This window comes from Balaenoptera borealis (genome assembly GCF_965194805.1).
Source record: "Balaenoptera borealis genome assembly, chromosome: 1".
In the NCBI taxonomy this organism is placed as follows: domain Eukaryota; kingdom Metazoa; phylum Chordata; class Mammalia; order Artiodactyla; family Balaenopteridae; genus Balaenoptera; species Balaenoptera borealis.
The window spans coordinates 126,547,696-126,566,412 of NC_138860.1; the positions used below are offsets into that span (position 1 = coordinate 126,547,696).

At 37.6% G+C, this 18,717-nt stretch overlaps 2 protein-coding genes across 16 annotated transcripts in view; both read right to left on the bottom strand.

Annotated features, from left to right (window-relative positions):
* NEXN (nexilin F-actin binding protein) overlaps window positions 1-2,476 on the bottom strand; it is a 53,479-nt gene extending 51,003 nt beyond the window's left edge. For 6 of the 8 annotated variants that reach the window (XM_082355163.1, XM_082355165.1, XM_082355161.1 and 3 more), the window contains exon 1: window positions 2,157-2,476. In XM_082355163.1, the coding sequence (XP_082211289.1) occupies window positions 2,157-2,335 (179 nt within the window). In that variant the 5' untranslated portion in view covers window positions 2,336-2,476. Of the gene's footprint in view, window positions 1-2,152 lie in introns of all 8 variants that reach the window. The other 2 variants (XM_082355167.1, XM_082355164.1) reach the window with 1 other exon arrangement.
* Window positions 2,477-2,974: 498 nt separating this feature from the next.
* Window positions 2,975-18,717, bottom strand: part of MIGA1 (mitoguardin 1) — a 95,818-nt gene continuing 80,075 nt past the window's right edge. For 6 of the 8 annotated variants that reach the window (XM_082355520.1, XM_082355517.1, XM_082355516.1 and 3 more), the window contains 4 exons: window positions 16,599-16,733; window positions 15,438-15,491; window positions 12,670-12,786; window positions 7,253-10,912 (listed from right to left, as the gene is read on the bottom strand). In XM_082355520.1, the coding sequence (XP_082211646.1) occupies window positions 10,694-10,912; window positions 12,670-12,786; window positions 15,438-15,491; window positions 16,599-16,733 (525 nt within the window). In that variant the 3' untranslated portion in view covers window positions 7,253-10,693. Of the gene's footprint in view, window positions 6,918-7,252; window positions 10,913-12,669; window positions 12,787-15,437; window positions 15,492-16,598; window positions 16,734-18,717 lie in introns of those variants that run through there. The other 2 variants (XM_082355519.1, XM_082355518.1) reach the window with 2 other exon arrangements.

Genomic DNA, 18,717 nt, shown 5'->3' on the forward strand with positions numbered 1-18,717 from the left:
TTCTTAATTATAAAGTTGACTACTAAGATGTTTTGTGTGTGTGGCCTACATACCATACAATGTACTAAGTCCTCTCTTCTATAAAATCTTTCAGACATCTGCCCATCTGTTACATACTTTTCTACATTTACTACATTGTTTTCTTTCTTTTACGCATGTATTTTTATTTAAACAATATTTTTATTTGCCTTTAGAGTGTTTCAAAGGTAACAGTAGGTTTTCTTTTTTTTTCCTAAATAAAGTAGTATCTCATTTCAGGCCACTTGGGTTCTAAGCAATCTAAATTCCCAATTAATCTCTTCCAAATATACATATCCAGTTTTCATTCTGTTCACAAATGAAACCCTAACCCAAATTCCTCAAATGTAATTTCAGGGGAAAAATACTGTTCAAAACCTAGATAATGCATTCCTTCGCTGATGCTAAATATAGTCATCTCAAGATGACATACATTTTGACAATGATCAGTCTTACATATCAAATTTTCAAAAATAGCACAGATTCCATTTTCAATGAGTAGGAAAAATTGCTATTCACTACATTTCAGCTTAAAATGGATTTAAAAGTGTGACTCTTTCATGAAAATAGAAATTACATCAATACTGTATCAACGTAAACTGGATTTAAAAGAGTTTTGTTGTGGTTTTTGCTTCGGGCTCTTTAAGGGAGTCGTAGCAGACAAAATACAGAATTGCCCACATTTTTCTTTCAAGTATTCCCATCCAGAGCATAAAATATCTTCAAAAATAGGGGGCTAATAGCTGTGAGAAAGAATCTGACTTAACTACATTAAGTAATCAAAGTTCATTTATACTAAATATACCTCCTCAAAAAAAACCCTGTCCCTCAATTTGGTTGATAATGCACTTTTCCACCCTACCGGGCTTCAAAACTCAAAAGAATTTCAGAGACTTATGTGTATTCTGAGTTTTCTTATGGCAACCATTTAACCTGTAAAAGGACTGGCGGAGAATAATGTGGTTCACTCAATGACGGGTGACTAAGATGGTATAAATACCTGAGTTTATATAATCATGCTACCCAACACATAGTTATGTTGTGACTCGAAGGCCAATGGGCCCATACATGAACTCATTAACAAAATTAAGCTGGTGAATGATGCGCCCGTTGCTTTGCTCACGGAACTAATTTCTTTCTTATTATGGCTTAACTTCTTTTCTTTACCTGCCTCCAGCCCAAGGACAGACATTTTGTTAGGGCTTATCTTTATGCTATTTTTATCTTGTTCTCGTTCTATCCTCCCTCTCTGTCTCTCTCTCCCACTCTCTCTTCACCCCACCCCCCTTTCCAACTCTACGTTCGCATTATGGACCTTAAATTAAATAAATATGAATGAAGATCTTGAAGCCATTGCGATAATCAACTAACCTCTCAACTAGGTTATTTTCTTTATAAACGCCATTAATAATAAATTTTTAGCATTTGTAGAGCTTTGCAGAGTTTACAAACAGTTGGAATGGCTCGGCGTTTTCAAAAAGCATACAGAGAAGGGAGGTCTCGAGAGGTGACTACATCATTCACTCCAACTTCCAGCTCTAGTTGCACAACTCCCAACATCCGACATCGGTCAGAATCACGAAAAACTAGTCTGGAGGGAGGGGGCAGATGCTGGGCTGTTAAATCACATTTCAGTCCCCAGCCTCCACAGGGACCGATCGGGAATGACTTCTCTTAAAAACAACAGGCACTGCCGGCGGAGACGGAGACCGCGCCGGGGGCACGTGGTGGGGGACGACACGGCACTTTACCTGCCGGGACCCCTGGGACAGAGCAAGGGGACCGGCACCCGCTCCACCGGCGTAGGGCTCACTCCCTGCAGGACCGAGAAAGCTCCCGAAACTGCACAGACAGGGCGCAAGCCGAGCTGAAGCTGCGGAGCCGGGCAAGGAAACCGTGGCCAGGAGCCCGAGGCCGGTGACCGCGGAGGCACAGCCAGGCCGACCCCGGTCCGCCCTCCGCCGAGCCCGCGGAAGCGGCTCCGAGGGCCGTTTCGCTCGCGCCGGGGGACCGGCGCGTCGCCACAGCTGGATGGAGCCGGGCCAGGAGCCGGGGCGCGCGTCCCCGCCGCCCCGGGGGAGCCGACGGCTCCGTCTCGGCCGCCCCCTCCCCACGTCCCCCCGACTCCTCTCACCCGCCTCGAGCCGGCGACACGCGAAGGTCCGGGGTGCGCGCTGGCAGGCTCTGGGCGCCGGGGTGTGGTCAGGAGTCCTGGCGCTCCGGCCGCCGCCGCTCCAGCCGCTACGAGCCCTCTGGCCGCCGCCGGCTCCAGCAGCAAGTTTCCATAAAAGTCCTGGTGTGCAGCCTGTTCCCGCATTCCAGGCGGGCCCAACGCCGGCTGCAGCTGTTCCAAAACACGAGGCCAGTTCCCCCAACCCCCCGCCTCCGCCGTGTGGCCCGGAGAGGGGTGGAGAGTCCAGGAGGAAGGCGGGCGAGGGGGGCGGTGGCTGCCAACTTTCCGCCGGGACCTGCGGGTCGCCCGGCTCTGGGTCCCTGCGCTGACCCCCTCCCCGCGGGCCCGCCTCCACCTCCCGGCGGGGTCCGGGGAAGGCAGGCTGCCTCCCTTGTGGGAAACGGGTGCTACCGGAATGGGATTCAGAAACACGCGGCAGCTGCCTCGCCGCGACCCGCAGCCGCTCTGCGCTGGGCCCGCTTCTCAGCTGCCCTACCGGTCCTGGTGTCTACGAAGCCGAAGCACTGCCTTATCTTCATCCAGAAAGTCGACCCTCGGCCTACCTTCCTTTTACTGTTGAGAGCACAGGGCAGCAGACCGGGGACCACTTCATCTGTCTGTTGCTCTCCTTTTCTTGGTTCTGGTCTTCAACTCCGAAGAGAATGGCTGATAGAGAGAAGTGGAAGAAAGAGGCGGGAGGGGGCGGGGAGGAGGAGGCATAAAAATAAATAATATTTATATAATCTTCCAATTTTCCTTAATTGAAGGCAAATCATCTCTGGTCTTTCTAAACCTACATTAAGGCATCTTGCGAATATCAGCACCACAGAACTTTTCAATCTGGACCACCAGACTGCCAATTAAACCCATCAGACAACCCACATTAAAACCTGAAATACTCATCCAGCGGCGCCATTTTCCTGGTGGGGAGATCTTCAGTTCTTCACTGCATGCATAAAATGAATATAAATTTAATGAATGAGTGAATGAATTAACAAAATCAAACTAGCATCCACACAGATAAGCCGGGGACAACCACCTCCAATTTCCAGCCCTGGGCACAGTGGTGCTCAGGTTATATTTTCAGGGATTTTGAAAAGGCCTTCTGGTCTTAACTAAAACTTTCCTTCTCCATCCCATCCCCATACACTATTTACTCGGGATGGAAATTCTTTTAAGAGGTATAAACCATTCATTCTTCAATTAGAGAAAAGTTCTAGATTGGTAATTAAAACAGCTATTTAAACTTACTCTAATACAGATTAGCGTGGCCTGGATGATCTAGCTTGTTCCCTTGCACCCGTCAATCCCATCACCCTAACCTTCTTCAGTTCATGGAATTTTCCGTGGTCATTCTGACTGCAGGGCCTTTGCATAAGCTGTTCCCTCTGCATGAAATTCTCTTTCCCTGGACTTTTCACCTACCTAACTTCAACATATGCTTTTGCTGTCTGCTTGTATGTTGCTCTCTCAGAGAAGCCTTCCTTTTACCCCAATCTTTATCAGTCCCCCCATTATAAATTCTCACTCCACCCTTTTCTTCCTTACACTTACCAATTTATAATTAACACATTTATATTTATGACTTAAAGGAGTAGAAACTGTCTTAACTGATCCACTCAGATTCACCAGATACAATAAGGCTCTTCATTCTTCCTATAAACTCTGCTAGCTACCCACAGCATGCAAGGCCTACCTCTTCTCCCCTCAATTCATCATTCATTCATCAACAAATATTCAGTTCTAGATACTTAGGATACAGCAGTCACAAAACAAATAAAAAGCCCTGCCATCAAGGGACATACATTTTAGAGAAAGAGGGCAGCCAGTAAGCAAATAAACAACTAAGTGGTATGCATTAGAGATAAACCACAGCAGAAAAGTAGGGAATGCTGGGAACGGAGTGGGAGAAAAGTGGTCCAGAAGGAGGTGCAAAAGCCCCAGGAAGGATCCTATCTGACATGTTCTAGGAAGAGCAAGAAGGCTTCTATGGGTGAAGCTGAGTAGGCAAAGGGTGAAATAATACTAAGTGGAGTGGGGCAGGAGATAGACTGTGAGAAACCTTTTTTACATTGTAAGGACTTTGGCTTTTACTCTGAGTAAGATGGGTGGCCACTGGTGGATTGTGAACAAAGCAGTGACATAATCTGACATATTTTTAACATGCTCACTCTGGCCAATGTGCTGCAAACACACTAAATGAAGCAGGGAGACCAATTAGGAGGCTTCCAAAATAGTCAGGATGACAGGTAATGGGAGTTCGGACCAAGATGATAGTTCTGAAGGTAGTGAGAAATGCTTGGCATATTTTTTTTCTTGGTACTTTTTAAAAAGTGAACTGGTAGGATTTTGGTAACAGATTGAGATGTGAGGAAAAGAAGTTTGGGGCCTGAGGAACTGGAAAAATGTTTTCATTTACTGGGATGAGAAAGATGGGGAGAAGGTTTAGGCTGGTGTGGTCGGGAGCTCCGGTTTGGACATGCTAAGTCTGAGAAGACTATTAGAAATCCAAGATTTGTCTATCCGTGTAAACATTCCTTGTATATTTATCATGAATCGATTAGATTTGTTCTCAGACTTGATTACATCAGTTGCATGTTACTGAAATCACACAAACATTACAAAAAGGAAGAAATACAAAAGCAAAAATAAACAGTTAATAGTTTTTATAAAAGCTAAGTTGAATGCTTTGAAGATGAAATAAAAGCAAATAGCTTATAAACATTACCATCAAGCTAGGTGTGGGGAAGACAAATGTAAAAGATTGGGTAGAAAATTATGAAAACCTAGGGGGATTTGGGACTCATTGCTTTTCATGTAACTTCTTCTCCTTTAAATAAGGGAAACGGGAAAACCCAGATGATGATTTTGAGGTATAGTTTCTACAACAAAGACATCTCAGAATACCCAGTAGATCCATACTCCCAGTAAAGGCCTTCACCCTACCTCAAAAGATTGGTCCAAGAATGTGCACATATTCATTTAAAATTAAAATGTCTACATTATCTATATACAATTTATTATGATTCCCTGGTGTGATATCCAGCCACCAAAATAACCCCAAATGATCCCGCCTCCTAGTCTTTCCACCCTTGTGTAATCTCCTCCCACATTGTGTCAGGGTTGGTCTGTGTGACTAATAGAATATGGCACAAGTGATGGTATGTCCCGTTCAAGTCTAGGTTATAAAAGATACTGTGTCTTTTGCCTTGATATCTCTTGGATTACTCACTCTGGGGAAAGCCAGCTGCTATATTTTAAAGATACTCAGGCAGCTCTGTTAAGAGGCCCACATGGCAAGGACCTAAAGCCCCCTGACAACAGCCATGTGAGTGAGCAAATCTTGGAAGCGAATCTTCCAGCCCTAGTCAAACCTTCAGATGACTGCAGTCTCAGGACAGACCCTAAAACCCTGGACCACTAGAACCAGCCGTTCCTAAATTCCCAACCCTCAGAAACTATGGGAGATAATGCTCGTTGTTTAAAGCTGCTAAATTTGGGGATAATTTTTTATGCAGCAATAGATAACAAATGCACCCGCTTTAACCTACTTTTAAAAAAATTATCCATCTGCTACCACATTAAGCACTCAGTCCTTTTTAAAGTCCCTGGGCCTATTCTCTCACAGTGTTATTAAATAAAAGAATTAGCAAAATTCTAGAAGTCACATATTTCAGGTGCTTTCAGATGTCGAAGTTCTTCTCTATATTTAAGTATTATAGTATTATTTCAAATAGCAAATTACAAAAGTTCTGTAATTTCCTATATATAAGTATACTTTGTGAAAGGCTTTTGTGACACACATAAGAGACAGTTAAAAGCAAAATGTTGAGGTGGTATTTGATATACCAGTTGCCTTGCTGTGGCTTTTAAGTACAGAATAAAAAGCATCATAGAAGGAAGGTTTGCTTTTTTTTTTTCCTGTACTGGAATTCAGTCCTTTCCTGCCCAAATGATAAAGGTTACTTAAGGGTTTTCACTGTTCAAAGGTAGAAAAAAACAAAAAAAGAACCTCATCAGACAAAAGAGTTGAGGAGCCTGATCAAAGATGTCAGTAGCATGAGGACAGAAAGAGATTAAAGGAGAAGTGGCAGGGTAAGGTGTCACAGAATACAGAGTGTAGGAAGAAACACTACATAAAAAATAGAAGTCAAAAGCAAGAACAGTAGGAAACACAGCTGGATAAACCAAGTGAGTTTATAACGATTTCCAGCAAAGCCCTACAAAGAGTGTAACAATAGGACACTGAGACTCTTGTAGAGGAGTATTTTAGACAAACATAAAAATTCGGAGAGACATGTTTAAAGGGCAAAATATTAAGTTCATGTAGCAGGGTCAAAGAGGACGGCCTGAGACGACAGGAGGATGGCAGATGACAAAGAAAACAGAAGATGAGATTGAGACATGGATGTTTCCCATTCCATCTCCAACCCTATATCCTTGCTAGGAAAAAATTTAACTCATATTTGTATGGTTCGTTTATTAAGTAACATACTTAAGTTTATGTTTGGTTTAACAGTCTAAAAATATAACTACCTACATTTATCTATACTGTAGAGGTTTATTCTAAAATAAACCTCTTCACTAAAAAGTCCCAAATCGAGAATACTGTTTTTATCACGAGATAAACCCTTCTCACCATCCGGAGTCTTCAGTGGTATCCAGGCAGCATCCCTCTCCTTGACTAAATGTATCTGAACCAAGAAGTGGTGGGCAAGGGGCGTGTCTGAATAGGGAAGGATGCACGTACACCAATAAGATAAATTTACATTGTGTTTGATGGCAATTTTAACCAAAACACTTTACATTATTAATAAAAAACCACAAGTACTTTGCCTTTATTGATCACAAAACTGTTTTCTCTCCCAGTTAGTACGTAAAGAAAACATACTTTTACACTTGATTTCAGTATTTCTGCAGTGTTCTGTATTCTCCATGCCTGTATATGTGGTCTTATGGAGATTGAAAGCTCCCATAAGGTAGGTAGGGTTTGCTGAGACAAGTGTGACCTTGCAAATATATATAAGCATTGTATAAAATATTCAATACATCAGCAAGATGTACCATCACTTTTTTATTTGGCATAAGTAGAAATACATCCATGTTACAGTGCTTATTTTGGCTAAAGAGCCAGTGCTATTTTTTTCTGCTACTGTAGTGTTTCACTCTTACATAAATTAATAAGTGCAGTCCTTACATATAAGAAATAGACACATTTACTGTCATCAGCCAAGTAAAGCTAATACACGGTTGTTCTCAAACTAAGCAAAACAATAACATAATATAATCATTAGGAACAAAGAAAGGATGCCCTTATTTCCATTAATCACAGACTATATAAATTCTTAAGTCTCACATACAGAGGTATTTCTAAATTTGATTAATCCAAGCAAAAAAAAAATTTTTTTTAACTCAGCCTAATTCTTACAACCACTTTGAAATATATATTCCAAATAATTTCCTAATATGTGTTCATATTAAAATAAAAGCAAATTATGTTATGAACATAATTTAAAATTTCTAATTATGAAAGGTCACAGAGAAGTATGTTAAGTGTTACTTTGGCATTCCTATCTCACAGGTTTAAAGGAATGATAAACTAAAGAATTCTTTTGTAATGCAAATAATCACTCCCTAGATAATCATTTAAGCGGAAAATATTACATCTTAAGGCAAGAAAAAGTCTGTAAATATTTTTTATAAAGTCAATTAATTCAACAAATTAATAGAATCACAATAAATATATACAAATAAAAAAATTCTTTATGAGAAGGAAAAAGTTCTTTGGAGCTGACTATAACAGTATGAAAAATTGCCTTCTTTTTAAAAAGAATCTCATTTTGACATTTAATAAACATATCACAATCCTCCAAGAATAAATAACTAGGCTTTTAGTTGAACAAAGATGTAGAGAAACCAAAATAGAAAAAAAAAAATCATCAAATATAAATCACCTGAACACTTATCTTTTTCCTTCCAGAAAACAGGAGGAAAAAAAATCCATTTTCTCATGATTAATTCAAGGTCCTCTTATAATTCACATAGGGAAGCAGATGGTAGAACTCACAGTGGCAAAGGCAATATTCTGATAATACTACCATGAAGAAGTGTTAAATAGGGTTTTATCCTAAAAGGCTCTGGACTAATTTACTTACTTTTTATTTTTTGAAACATTGCTTTTATCTATTTAACCCAATTTCAAGGCAAACTGAAATTGGAACATACGCCTCAAGCACTCTTCGGTGGTCAGAAACATTTTTAAGAGCTGTTTCTTTAGAAAGGTCAAGTTTCTTCCCTTATAATAGAGAGGGTTTTTTTCTATACCTACTACCTTGCAAGTCTATTTGGTCATTCTTGTCTCTTGAGTCAAAGGCCACATAGAAAGCCTCTTACTAAGGTAGTAGCTTCTGAACTGACCAGAAACTAATCAACCTCAAGCACTGAATTTGACAAAACAACCTCTTAAATATGGGCAATTTCTTTTTTTTTTTTTTAAGGTGAAATGTAAAAGAAAAAACACCTTCTGGAAAGTCATTCATCTTATCTGATGAAATAAATTTCCCAGAGTTGTTTCATGTACTAGCAGCATTATTAAATAGTGCAATTCTTCAAAACAGATTTCAAACAATATCCTCCTCAAATAAAAAAGTAATTAAGTTTACTTATAGCTTTGTTTATAAAACCACAGCTTAAAACATTCAGCCCCCCAAACAGGAAAATTAACATAAGCAATAACTATCTTGCATATACAATGATGGGAATGGGCGTGTGCACACATGTGTGTATGTGTGTGAATCATTCAAGGCCAGTGGTACCTCAACAAGAAACCAAAATACAGGATACAAATTAAAAAGTAAAATATTACATAATGGAATTTTTAGCTTTGATACCTCTGAAGATACTCCTCCATCAACAATAAGAATTATGAACAGCCAAGTGTTAAATTAAGAATATATGTAATATATGTAAGAGAAGTCAAGGAACTATATACTCAAAATATATTAGAGCAATATTTCATATTGTTTAATGTTGTAACCTACACATTATGGAACACAGCACATGCAAACAGCATAAAGGTTCTGAATGTCCTATTTTGTAACTAATATTACATAAATGTGGCACATATATAAACTTAAAACCTTAAAAGATTATGCTTCTTTCCCCACTTTTCATTTTCTATTCATTCATCAGAAACTAGGCACTTTAAAAATGCACTTAAAAAAAATATATTTTAGATCCTTCTGGATAACTCACTCCTAAAATGAATAAAGCCCCCTTTAGGAGCAAAATCAAGAAATCCAATCCACTGTTTTACTCAGACAGCCACTCTAAATAAGTGGCATATGATTTACACACAAAATTAATACAACTCTGAAAGTATCTAATATACTCTGAAGAACCTTATTCATATGAACAACCCACTTGTTCATATAGCTATCATAAAGGACAGGAAACATACTTCCATACCATTAAAAAATATTTTGTTATATATTCAGGGGGAAAAACCTTCTTTAAGACCTCCCTAAGATTCAAAGTATCAATGAATAACTTAAAAATATGGTTATAATATGACAAATTCTCAGTGTGCTAAGTTCTCTGTAGAAACAACTAAAAGCCATGCATAAGGAGAAAGAAGAAATGATTTTACTGTATCAAGATTAATACCCTAGGATGTTGGGAGATAGTCTCAAAACTACATGGAAAAATTTTAATTGCCTGTCATAGTTAATAAATGTTATATTTTTAATCAATATTCATTCAAGGGAAATGTTTTAATCTACACCAAGATAAAAGAAATTTCTTCAGTCTCTCTATTGTAACATAGGACCAACTGTAATGTATTTTGGAAACTTCAGTAAATCTAATATAAACTTGTAACTTGTAAACTTCTCAGTGCCAATTCATTTAAATGTTCTGTAACGATACTCGGCTATTACAGTTTCTTTGATTCAAATACTTAAGCAAATGCACAAGCAATAACATAAGCAGTATGTATTAAACACCGCTACTGCCTAAACCTGATTGAACAACAAATAACTTTACAATTAAAAATACATTTTCAGGCAAAGTTAACTTTGTTGGCACTAGGAGTAATATATTCTTGCATGTGTGGGCCATAAAAGTCTTGGCTAAAGTATATATATTCCAGGTGCAAAGCATAAAAACAAAGCTTTTGAGAATGAAACTGGACATTTCAGACAGCTTCAAGACAAAAAATCAATTAACTCCCAAGTACTGGTTTCAATTCAAGCAGTATTTCTGTAAAATACACATTTCACAAAGATTATTACCTAAAGATTAAAAAAAAAACACTTCGGATACACTACATGGGGATTAATGACAGAACTTCTGTGTAAGTACAGTACAATCACTCATTCTTTACTAGATTTTTTTTTCCTCCCTGAGTCCATATCCACCAATTCTGTGTAATACATATTACAAAATCAATAGTTACCTTAAAATATTTCATAGCACACTGAAATTGTCTGATTTTTATGGTACTTATTGTACTTTGGCTTCTAATAGGCCACTGGGCATAACATGACTGTGACTACTTATACAGCTACTTGTATGCCTCAGTGCATCGGCTCCAAGATAGGCCATTAAAAGTTCAGTGCGGCGAATAAGCAACTGCATGAGGTCTTCAGCCAAAGTCTCTATACTGGAATAGCGTACCTTCTCAAAATCAAAAATGTCTTTGAGAAAGAAAAGAACTTGATTCTGGAAAATGAACACAAAACAAATGGGCACTTATTAGACCGAAGTTATATTAAAACTAAATAGTTACTAATATTGTAACAAACATTGAATTAGGGGTCAGTTCCACTACTAATTTCAAATCTCAATAGAAAAGGAACCTTGAACAAGTGATTAAACCTTTTTGGGGAGTCTCATTTTCTTTTTCTGTAAAAAAAGGGATAAGTACTACTTGTCATTTTTACTAGTCAGGGCTGATGTAATGATTTAAAAAAAAAAATCTCGGGAGGGTGGGAGGGAGATGCAAGAGGGAAGAGATATGGGGATATATGTTTATGTATAGCTGATGCACTTTGTTATACAGCAGAAACTAACACACCATCGTAAAGCAATTATACTCCAATAAAGATGTTAAAAAAAAAAAAAACCTCTGGGAAATGCCAGTAAATACTAAAGCACTGTATAAACGTAAGGGGCTACTATTAGTCCTTTCCCAATAATTGAAGTTTGCATTGTTACCTATGAGCACTGGTAATACTTTAAGACAGAAGAGTAAACTATTTCCAATAATTATAACTTATAAATTTCAAATGTTTATTTTTCTGTACCAAAAAAGACTTAAGACATGTGAAAAATAAAAATAATTTCAGGTCTCAAATCAGTGGAAGATCATGAAGGATATTTCACTTCAGTAACTTAATACTTATGCTGAAACCCATTTTAAGCAACTTGTATACTACTAAGTAAGTCTCAGGTTGTTATGCCATGATGGAAAACAAAGTAATTCCAAAGAACAATAAAACAGGAATATTTAATTTCTATCCTACAGAAATCAACTGTTAAGAAGTACTAAGAAGGCACAGTTCATAGATTTCATTGGATTTTATATCTGGAAGGGTCGCTGGCAATCAACCTGTATGGTCCCCTCATTTTATGAAGAGAAGGAGGACAAAGCATGATTTGCCCACAATCAGAGTGCTCATTAATGGCATACTTAATTCCCAGTCCAAACTTTTCCCTCTAAACACATACCTTACACTTGAGAGGTCAAGTAAATTAATCAAAAATTGAGTTTTCAATGACAGTAAAAAAAAAAAAAAAGTCCTAAACCATTTACATAAATGCTACATTAATGGCACATAAACAAAATAATTTAATTTTTTAAGTGAAGGGTATAGAGAAACATCCAAAGTTTCAAACATCAAAAACTTTCAAATTCATACTTGATTATGTTTACTTTTATTTGCTCCTTGAAACTCAGCCTAAATTCAGGACTATTAAATAATGAGACTTTTCTTGGCACTGTGCCAGGCAGAAATTTCCGCAACAAGAGGCAACTTGTGTTTTGGTAAATTTAAACTGACTTTGGAATACAATTTTAACATCCCACCTTATTTCTCACAGCTGGGATTTTATCATTCATATTACCTTGAACTAGAACTTATTTCTAAATTGCCACATGTGCAATAAAGACAGATATTATTTGTTTTACAAATTTCAGAAGTATCCAGGCATGCAGAACTGTCTATAGCAATTTGTTTAACATTGTAACACATATGAGAACATGTACACATTACAGAAGGAACCGATAAGGTGAATGGACTTGCTCAATCTTCTCCAGGATAAAGCACCAAATCTATATAATACTGTTTCACTGTCATGGGTGACTTTTATAATCTTACATTTAAATAACATTCTTCTACAAAACCAAAACCAAACAGAATAAAACTTTATCTGTTTTTCAGTTTAGAAAAAAGAAATGATTCAATGACTGAACATACCTTAAAGAAGCAACATAAATCATAGAGAGAATTTCTAGGACCCAAAAAGCCCCAGGCTAGGACAGGGCTGATGTGCTCACAAATGGCATAAAAATGGGCAAAAAATCCATCTGGGATCTGTTACGAAGTAAAGGAGAATCAAGTTATTTTTACCTTCTTGCATTTGCTTGCTATCCATCATATGACCAGCTCTTTTTGAGGACAGACCAAGGGTCAATGATAAGCTAGCTTAATAAGACAGTTAATACACATACAAGTAACTGTTAGAGTCACAGAATGCTTTAAGTAGATTTCATATCCTAGCCAACAGTCTCAATTTGCTGAAAACATTATTTCTTAAAGGCATTTTTACCTCATAAAAAAGCAATCACAGTGCTGTAACCAAGCAATAACAAGAATGCTACAATGTTCCTTAGCAGTATAATTTTTAGGATGAATGAGACTACCATGGTTTTAGCTAGTTCAGTAGAATTTAAGAAATTCTACTCAATCACTTAGATTATCTGAAAAAGACTAAAATGAATTTTTAATTGATTAAGCACAAAAATATGCTAGAATTTTAGCACAAAAAAAGTTAGAATTCTAACTTTTAGTTAAGGAACCAGATATTATTGAAGCATTTAATTAAAATATGCTAGAATTTTAGCACAAAAAAAGTTTTGTGCTAAAATGCTAGAATTTTAATTTAATTTTAAAATGCTAGAATTTTGTGCTAAAAATATGCTAGAATTTTAGCACAAAAAAAGTTAGAATTCTAACTCTTAGTTAAGGAGCCAGATATTATTGAAGCATTTAATTATGCAATGCACCTTCTTGTGAAATAGTAATACATACAGTTGTGATTTAGGAAACTCTCTAAGTTTATTAATAACTTTCTAAATTTCCTTTGTTAAATAACATCCTGTGAGATTTTGTCGTAGCATCTACTGGGGATAAGTATGCCTTAAGATCCTGTCTCTTGGAGGAGTTATCTTCTATTTTACAGGCTCCAAGACATCTTTTAAACCTCAAATTAAAAATACATTAAAACAGCAGTTACCATTTAATGAGTCCCCACTATATACCAGATAATGTGCTAGGTTCTAGTTAATTTAATAAAATGTTCCTGAAAAATTAGGTCATGTTAATATCATTTTAACATGTAAAAAGTGAGACTTCAGAGGGGTTTAAAAACCTATCCTAACTCACATACAGCTAGTTAGTAAAGGCCAAAAAGTTATCACGGATACACGGACTGTAGTCTAAGAGATGTTCTGCATATATTAAAATTCTAAATCCCATACTTATATTAACTATATATATTAACTATAATAGGAATTCAGACAGGCAAGAAGTTAGCATAGGCTGAAGTAGAAGAGTCAGGCTTCACCAAGGAATAACGTGAACTGAAACAGTAGGTAAGATTTATTTAAGTAGACAGGATAGAGTATGACATTCCAAGATAGGAAATAGTTCCCTAAGACGTAAGATATATAGGTATCTGCGGATACAGGAAGAATATTAGTCCAAGGCATGAGATTTATACTAAGAAGTAAGAAATAAGGTTAGGTATAATGATAACAATATTACTATCATTATTATTATAGAAACTACTACTTATTAAACTCTTTTTTATATTTACTCTTAATTTTATGTTTTATCTCATTTCATCTTTACAGCAGCTCTATGAGGTAGGTATTAACTTCATTTTGCAAACAGGAAAACTGAAGGTCAGCTGACAGTAACTTGCCTATGATCATAATAGCTAGTGCGAAAATCAAACCTAAGTCTACAAGTCTGTTCCCCAGCCCTAAACCAGTGGTTCTCAGATGTTAAGAGTTTCTAATCATTTGGGGAGCTTGCTTAAAACACAGGGTCTTTAGAATCATTTTTTATACAATTTTTAAAGGTTACATTCCATTTATAGTTATTACAAAATATTGGCTATATTCCCCATGTTGTACAATACAACCCTGTACAACATCTTTGAAATAAGAATTACGCAAATATACGGTTTCCAGAATTATTTTTAACAAGCACCTTCTGCAGATGCTGTGAGAACTATGCTCCAGAAACACTGCACTTGGCAATACTATCTCAAAGGTATAAGGCTCAGACTTAGAAATATGGACATGACAAAATTCTATAGGTCAGTGGGCAAATAATAATAAAATAATAATAACCTACAGGTCCATAATGCACTGTGTCAAGCACTGTTCTAAGACATTATATTTAATCCTCAAAAAACCCCATGAGGTAGAAACTATGCTCTTCTTTAGAGATGAGAAAACTAAGGCATAGAGAGGTCAAGACTTGCCTGAGGTCATAGCTGGTAAGTGGCATCTGAACTCAGGCAGCCTCACCCCAGAGTCCGTCCTCCTTTACCACAGGAGTGTATGTGAGAGCAGTGTGTGGTGGGTGAGATGGCCTGGAGGGTGTGGGGCGTGGGAGCAGGATATGACTTTGAGATGTTTTTTGGTAGGCACTCTCACTTGAATAAAGCAGCTAATCAATCATCATTTCTCAACTGGATTACATGAAGTGGAATCCACTATGCTAAACAATTTTTTTAATCTTAAAATATCATTAAGTGAAAAAACAAAAACGTCTATTAGCGCTGTTTGCAACTTTAAAAACAAAGAAGCCAACCCAGTGCCAACAGATCTCTCATCCAGCTTGAGGGACAGTGCTTATGAGCTGCCATCCCCCGTTGAGAACTGACTCACAAGTTTCTTTGACAGGAGCTTCAAATTACTTTACAAAGAAGTCCAAGACATAATGAATTTTACCTTCATCTGTTGCCTTTTCTGTTTCAACACTGACCAACAACTTGAAGCCACAGCCTAAACATATACAGAGGAGAAAAAGCAAGATTTAAATTTATAACTATATAAACTTGCCATTTAGAAAAGAGTGACTTTTATTAGAAATTCAAAGTTTAAAGATCTAAAATGTTTAAAACATTAACTAAAAAGGACTAGTCCATGTTCCTTCTATTGTTTGTAAATATCAGTGAAAAGATGTTTATAAATTTTAAAATTAAATACAAAGCCACCAAAAGAAAAAGGGTGGACTCTGGTGACAAGGAACTTGGTAATTATAGTTCAAGTAATATTTTTTTCTTCAAGAATAATAGTGCTGGAAATAGCTGTGAGTTGAGCCAACAGTCTTATTCAAATAAAGAACTAAGAAACATAACCATAATGAGAGGGACAAAAACACCCAAGTGAGTCCTGAAGGAATGTGACCCTACTCTGGCATGACCCCACTTCGATCAGCGTCACCGTCCCAAATCAGTTACAGAAATGGAGACATGTATCTTTTATGGTTAAAACATACTTTGAAGGAAAAGTATTATAATATATATATATATTTTTTCCTCCAAAAATATATATATCGTCTTTTCACTGAAATCGCTGTATTTGTTTAGTCATAGAGCCATTTCAGTTACAGATAATTTTTTGTTAGGCCTGAACTAGTTTGAAACCCAAGTGTTTTTTGAGATCTGAAGAAATACTGGGTCCTCCAGGTCAAGGCAGGGACTGACAGAAAAGCCAAAAGGAAAATTTCATCTTCAGATGTTATATATCATACACATCTGATCCCAATATCAAAGGATGAGCTCAGTTTCCATAACAGTCGTTCTACAGGCAGACACATATATATAAATCTTATTCACCTTCCTAGTTCTTTTAAAAAAAATATTTGTTTATTTATTTATTTGGCTGCACTGGGTCTTAGTTGCAGCACGCGGGATCTTTTAGTTGCGGCATGCGAACTCTTAGTTGCAGCATGCAGGATCTAGTTCCCTGACCAGGGATCGAACCTGGGCCCCCTGCATTGGGAGTGTGTTGTCTTAACTGCTGAACCACCAGGGAAGTCCCCATCTTCCCAATTCTGACTAATTTTTATCAAATTTAAATGGTTGAGAAAGGTAAACCACCACTTACAGTTTCTTTGAAGGAGGAGTTTAGCCAGCGATTATTTACTACATTCTGTATGGATGTGGGTGGGTTTTCTAAATCTTCAAAGGAATCCATTAATATAAAATCCAAAACAACATCATAAAAATTTAGATTTTTCACCTGCATTAAATTATAAGTTAAAACAGAAATTATTACTACATAGAGCTGAAATGAAGTCTGAGCCAGGGCTTCATACTGATACAACAGCAGTACATTTTTAGTTGAATCAGATTATATCTCTGACAAAAACAGAGGAAGAAGAGAGACAACTATGAGAACAACTCACCAGCAGAAATTATAATTCACATGATAGCTGTTCCCTCCTAGATCCTATCAGGTGAAATTAATCTCTCCCTCCACTCTATTCTAGGAGTCCTTTGTTCATGCTTTTATTGGGTTGGCCAGAAAGTTTGTTTGGGTTTTTCCATAAGATGTTAAGGAAAAACCCGAACTAACTTTTTTTTTTTAAATGTGATGATCCATTCATTCATTCATTCATTCATTCATTCATTTATTTATGGCTGTGTTGGGTGTTCGTTTCTGTGCGAGGGCTTTCTCTAGTTACGGCAAGCGGGGGCCACTCTTCATTCCGGTGCGCCGGCCTCTCACTATCGCGGCCTCTCTTGTTGCAGAGCACAAGCTCCAGACGCGCAGGCTCAGTAATTGTGGCTCACGGGCCTAGTCGCTCCGCGGCATGTGGGATCTTCCCAGACCAGGGCTCGAACCCGTGTCCCCTGCATTGGCAGGCAGACTCTCAACCGCTGCGCCACCAGGGAAGCCCCACCGAACGAACTTTTTGGCCCACCGAATATTATGGTATCCACAATGCTCATTCTGTTCTGTCATTTAGTTACTAGTATATCTGCCTGTCTTCCCCACCACATCATCAACCTCTCGCTCTTTCATTCATTCATGCAAATTGTATTGTACTACATGCTGTACCAGGTGCTGAGACTTCTACAGTAAGCAAACTATATGCTTAGAGGTTAGTGGGGAAAAGACAGCAATAAATAATTCCACAAATATACAATTAAAACTGTGATAAGCACAGTAAAGGAAAAAGTACACGGTACTGTGAAAGCTTATGATGGAGCTTCTAATCTAGACTGGATGTCAGTGAGGGCTTTTTTCAAGGAGTGAGGCAAGCCAAGTAAATGAAATACCTTGTCAAAGACTTGAAGGTAAGAAAGAACACAGTGATGTTGAGCCAAAGAGTATCACTGAAAGTGTGCCGCAGCTCTCTACAGCACGGGGGCGGGTGCCTAGAGACAGGAGGAAGGGCCAGCTCCTGCACAGTTTATGGCCCATGTTAATGACTTTGGATTTTATCCTCACAGTATTTTGGGGGGTAGTGGTGGAGGGGAGATGGATGATCAGATCTTCTTTTTTAATCTTCGGTACCTCGTGAATCTATTTCATTGTTTTTCCAGTTTCAGTGCGACATAATTGACATACAGCACTGTAACAGTTCAAGGTGTACAGTATAATGATGTGACTCACATACATCATGAAATGATGACCACAGTAAGTGTAATGAACATCCATCGTCTCATAGAGATACAACATGAAAGAATTAGAAAAAAAAAATTGTTTTCCTTGTGATGACAACTCAGGATTTACTCTCTTAACGACTTTCATATTTATACAGCAGTGTTCATTATCTTTAATGTGTTGTACATTACATCTGTAGTACTTATTTATCTTATCCGTGGAAGTTTGTACTTTTTGACCACCTTCATCCAATTCCCCTTCCCCTGACCCCCTGCCTCTGGCAGCCACAAATCTGATCTTCTTTTCTATGATTATGTTTGTTTGTTTGTTTTTGAAGTAAAATTGACCTACACTATGTTAGTTCCTGGTACACAACACAGTGATTCAATGTTTCCATACATTTCAAAATCATCAACATGATGTCTAGTCTAGATATTACATAGTTATTGACTATATTCCCCACACAGTACATTTCATACCTGTGACTCACTTATTTTATACCTGAAAGTTTGTACCTCTTAAATCTCCCTCACCTATTTCTTCTCCTCCTTCCATCCCCCTCCCATCTGGCAATTACCTGTCTGTATCTATGACTCTATTTCTGTTTAGTTAA